Source organism: Marmota marmota, unplaced genomic scaffold (genome assembly GCF_001458135.2).
Source record: "Marmota marmota marmota unplaced genomic scaffold, marMar, whole genome shotgun sequence".
Lineage (NCBI taxonomy): Eukaryota > Metazoa > Chordata > Mammalia > Rodentia > Sciuridae > Marmota > Marmota marmota.
Window position 1 is genome coordinate 27,730,530 of NW_026000221.1, and position 4,995 is coordinate 27,735,524.

The 4,995-nt window shown below is 56.1% G+C and overlaps 1 protein-coding gene across 5 annotated transcripts in view; it reads left to right on the plus strand.

Moving 5' to 3' along the window:
• The window catches only part of Znf423 (zinc finger protein 423), a 278,391-nt gene that overhangs the window by 157,423 nt on the left and 115,973 nt on the right, over positions 1–4,995 (plus strand). For all 5 annotated transcript variants that reach the window (XM_048792228.1, XM_048792229.1, XM_048792230.1 and 2 more), the window contains one exon: positions 397–481. In XM_048792228.1, coding sequence (XP_048648185.1) covers positions 397–481 — 85 coding nt within the window. The remainder of the gene's footprint in view (positions 1–396; positions 482–4,995) is intronic.

Consider the following 4,995-nt stretch of genomic DNA (forward strand, 5'->3'; position numbering starts at 1 on the left):
GGGGGGAGGGGGGGGGGGGGGTCCACCTGTATGGAGATGGATAAATGTGTAGGCAGAAGGTAGGTGAGCGGATGTACAGAGGCTGATGGATGGGTGACTGGGTCCCTGGGTGGGTGTGCAGGGAGATGAACGGGTGGGTACATGGAGTCTCCTGACCAAGCTGGGTAGCCTCTCTCAGTGGTAGAAAGGTTGACCTTGGGTTGTGGCAGTTCCCTGATGTAGCAGAGTAAGCTCCCTTGGAAGGGGCCTGTGCTCCTTCCCCAGTCTCTCGAGGCTGGATTCCAGGGGAAATGGGAAGAGACTGGCCCTTCTGGGAAGTCCTGAGCCCGTCTGTCTGGGAACTTCTGTGAATGCCCCCTCCTGACTCTGACTCCTTTCTTCTGGGTTTCCAAACAGAAAAAGACATACCAGTGCATCAAGTGCCAGATGACCTTCGAGAACGAGAGAGAGATCCAAATCCACGTTGCCAACCACATGATCGGTAAGAGAGCATTTCCTCCCAGCTGCGCGGGGGCCACCCATCAGGGCTTGAAATTTGTGGTTCCAATCATCATTTCACCTGCGTTTAGGGCAAAGGACGGAGCCACTGCTGCTGTTTCCGAGACATTTCAAATGGGAGTAAAAATGTCAAAAGTGGGAGTGTTTTCTCCACCCGAGCCTTCTTGTCGCAGCTCCGCTCACATTACAGTCAAACTTTTGACAGTCTCTTCCATTTCCCAGCATAAATTTCCCTCCATTTCTAAAACGAAGTGCTTTCCAGTTGTCAAGCACTCAGGGGCAATTATGCCTCAATTTTGTATGTCATGACATTGAATAGATTTAACCGCTCACATTTCCCCACTCGACGTGGTGAATTCCTCAGGCACGCTGTCAAAACAGACTGCTTACAAAGTTGGGCTGGTACTTTTCCGTCTTCTTCTTCCAAGGGGATGTGGACTTTGGAAAATCCAGTCTTTCTAGAAGGGGAGGTTTCAAAGGCCCACAGAGTTCTCCCGCTGGGTCTGAGGTCTTTGGGGAGCTGTGTAGTCTTGCCGACTACACAGGTGGGTGGGTGTGGGTGCCCTGGGTGTCTGGGTGTGTGAAGGACACGGGGGTTTGAAGAGCAGGGGCCAGCCCCCAGCTGAGGAGGGTCAGTGTGTTTGGCTTTAGGGCCTTTGAGAGCTTCTGGGATTCTGGAATCCAGGGTCTTTCATGGATGTGTGATCACTGGTGTTAGTCAGCTTTTCATTGCTGTGACCTAAACACCTGATGAGAACAACTTGAGGAAGAAAAGTTTATTCGGAGCTCATGGTTTCAGAGTTTCTGTCCATGGTTGAGTGACTCCATCGCTCCGGGCCTAAGGTGCGGTGGAGGGTAACTGCTCACCTCTTGGTGGCCAAGAAGGAGAGAGAGATAGAGAGAGAGAGAGAGAGAGAGAGAGAGAGACAGGGAGGGAGGGAGGGAGGGAGGGAGAGAAAACGAACTAGGAGCAGTAACAAAATATAAAATCCCCAAGAAATGCCCCCTGTGACCCATTTCCTCTGTCCACACCCCGTCTGTCTACCGTTCTCACTCAGTAATCCATTCAAATGATTAACGTATCAAATGGATTAATCCAGTGGTTATCTTAGAGCTCTCAAAATCTGAGCATTTCACCTCTGCAAGAACACAGGAGCTTTGGGGGGACACCTTGTATCCAAACCGTAAGAGCCTCTGCCTCTGAGATTCCTGTTGTCTGAGCAGAGAGGTTTCAGTCACACTTTAAACAGTCACTTTTCCTCTTAGGCCATCTTTTCACTACAGCCTTCACCATAGTCATCGTACCCTTCACTGTATAGATTCCCAAACCTCCAGAACCTCACCGTCTGATCACACCTGGGTAGCCCACACCCAGATCAAGAAAGGAGACTCTTCCCAGCATCTCTTGGTCTCCTTAGGACCCTCCCTCATTAATGGCAAGCCATCACCATCCTGGTGGCTGAGAGCATAGCTTGGTTTTCTACTCAGGGACCTGAGTATAAAAGTCATCCCCACAGCCTCTGGGGGCTGGTGTCGGGCACCTCTTGCTGTTCACACGACTGCCTCTAGTTGGCGCTCATGCCTCCTCAGTGCCGTGTCACACCATGGTGTGAACAGGCCACTGGGGTTGCTCTGCTGTTTCAAGCAGTGTGCTGCCGGGAACATTCTCGTCATGCCTGTTAGTGAACGTGCATTTGCTATTTGAGTGGAAGTGTAGTGATCCATAGATCCCATCCATATCTAGAAGGCACATAGGAAGGCCGGGGGAAGGCGGGCAGGGGGAAGGCGGGCCGGGGGGAGGAGGTACTCACCTTCAGGAGACATGTTCTCCAGCGGTTGCTGCCACCAGGGGGAAGAGTGTGGCTTGCTCTCCATATGTGCTGTCACCACACCATTAAAGGAGCTATTGCAAGGGACTTCTTTAGCGAAGGCGCTTGTGGAACGAGTGTGGGTCCCTGGTCCTGGCCCAGCCACAGCACTGCCAGCTCTTGGGGTCAGGTGACAGCATCTCAGCTCATCTGAGCAGCCTCTTCCTGCAGCGACGTGGAGCCGGTCCCTGACGTACTGATCCCCAGTCGTGTGTGTGTGTGTGTGTGTGTGTGTGTGTGTGTGGTGGGGCTCACCTGGTGGTGAGGGGAGAAGGAGAGCCCAGGAAGGCCAGGTGGGGCCCTGGGAGCCCGGCCTGACAGGGAGATTGGTGGCTTTTTAATTTCTTCTGTCTGAAAGCTCCCTGCTGGAGTGCAGAAGGAAAGCTACCCTGCCAGTCACCGGCTGCTGAGAGCCCTTTCACAGGAGTGTCAGGGAGGTGAAGATGAAGATATCTAAAAATGTTTGCTTTGGTAGCAGGTGGTAATGCGGCTCCTGTTTGTAAGCAGGAAGGGCGAGAGCCTGGCTAATTGGACCACAGTGATTTCAAAGGTGCTTCCCCCCCTCCCTTCTCTCTCCCACCTTCCTTTTGTGCAGACTCTGGAAGCCCCGTGTCCTCGGGTGGAAGCGAAGGGGGCTGCTCTTAACTGAGTTGCGGGAGCTGAAGGGAGGGTTTGATGGACGAGCATTTGGGCCTTTGTGTGAGCTGAAGGCCGGGCTTCCACGGGAGGGAGTCGCATCTGGTGGCTGGACAGGGGCCCTCACCCACGCCTGCTCCATGTGCTGGCCGGCTTCCGGGCACACGGGGAAGCCGGAGGGCCTGGGAGCTGGCAGTAAGGAGAGGTTGGTCTCGGAGCTGGAGATTTCAGTCCAGAATGCTGGCCCTTGTGCGTGACGCTGATGCCCGTGAGCCAGACCCCTCCTCCTGCTTGCCCTCCCTCACTGCACCACCCTGATGGCATCGTGAACGGAGGCACCTACTGCAGGCCCAGGGCTGTGGTGGCCTCTGTCAGCGACAGAGGTTGAGGGGGACAGAGGGCGGCATGGTCCCTGCCCTTAGATAAGGAAGCCAACAGCTGCTGTTTCCCAGCGCCTTGCCGCGGTGCTAGTCTCCCGTCTTATACAAGGAACCTGGGCTTATGGAGGTTAAGTGGCCTACCCAAGTTCGTAGAGCCAGCCAGCAGCAGGGGCAGGGGCCGACATCAGCGGGGCCAGAGCCTGCAGGGCGAGAGAACCCAGGATTCCCCGGCAAAGAGGGGAGATGGACGGGCATCTAGGATGGACATGAGCGAGGTTGATGCTCAGTGACCTCTGAATCCAAAGAGGTCTGTCGGAAGGGCCGGGTGATGGGGGTGGAGAGTTCTTTCTGCAGCAGGGCCGTCTCCAGCAGGACTGTGGCCCAGGGAGGCTTTACCCAGGAGGAGCACCCTGGAACCATGTGCTATTTCTAGGTGGTGAAGGTGGTCCAGGCCCTTCTGAGGAGGACTGTGGGGTGAAGGCTCAGAGGCAAGAGCAGGGCAGGTTCAGAAGTGTAGCGGCTGACTAGTGATCCGTGCGGTGGCATCATTATCAGTGAGGGGTTAGGGAGGGTGTTTGGGGCCAGGTCACAGAGGCCTTGGCTGCCGAGTGAAGGGGTTTAGGTTTGGACTTCTTCACCCTCTAGGCCAGGGTCTGTCCTTGGAAGTCCTTGGCTGATGATGTCTTTGGCTTCTTTTGAAGAACCAGAGGAGGTGGCAACCAGGGGTCAGCATCCCCAGAGGCACAGGTGAAACAGAGAGCCGCGCTCCCCGTGGGCAAGGCTACACACAGCCTCACCAACGGCCACTGAGCTACAGAGGACCGCTGGGCTCATTTGTGTCCTTAGCCTGTCCCTGTGGTCTCCTGAGTGTGTCGCCTTGAGCTGTAACACTAGGGAGCCATGGAGGGTTTTGGAGCAGTGTGGCCTGGACTCAGCCAGGTGCTTTAGGAAGGTCCATCTGGCTGCAGGGGACAGATGGGAAGAGCACCCAGGCCTGCCTGATCTAATGCAGGGTTGAGGGAAGGGCAGGGGTGGGGGGGCTGATGGGATGACACCTGATTGCTGCCGTGTGCCTGGGGGTTGGCAGGGGAGGCGGCCACTGGACTGTGTGGAAGGGAGGTGGACATGGAGGCCTGGTTTGTGGTTGACTCTGCTGGGGCCATGTCTCTGTGGACAGCTTCTCCTGCTAACCCACTGGAGCCCAGAGAGGCTGCCCTGGAGCTGGACGGGGTAACAGTTCCCCTTAGCAGTACCGAGGGGACTTATTGGGTGGAAGTGGCACTGTTCAGCTCGGTGGCCTTCTCATAAACTCGGGGCCCTCGGGGGTCTGAGGCAGGCCTCCTCAAGGGCTGCGTCTGCTGGAGACCTCCCCTGGGGCTGGTAAACTGGCCTTTTTATGGGGGGGGGGCTGTGTAACTCTGCAGCCTGGAGACCCGGGAGCTGGGATGACTCAGGGCCGGTCTCCTTGGAAACACTTTCCCAGCACCCCTCTAGCTGCTGCTGCTGGGGAGGGAGCCGTTTGGATCTGAGAGAAAGGCAAGGGTCTTGGGAAATCTCAGCTCTGGGGTTGCCTTTGAAATCCCCCCTCCCCACAGAGAATGAGGCCCCTTCCC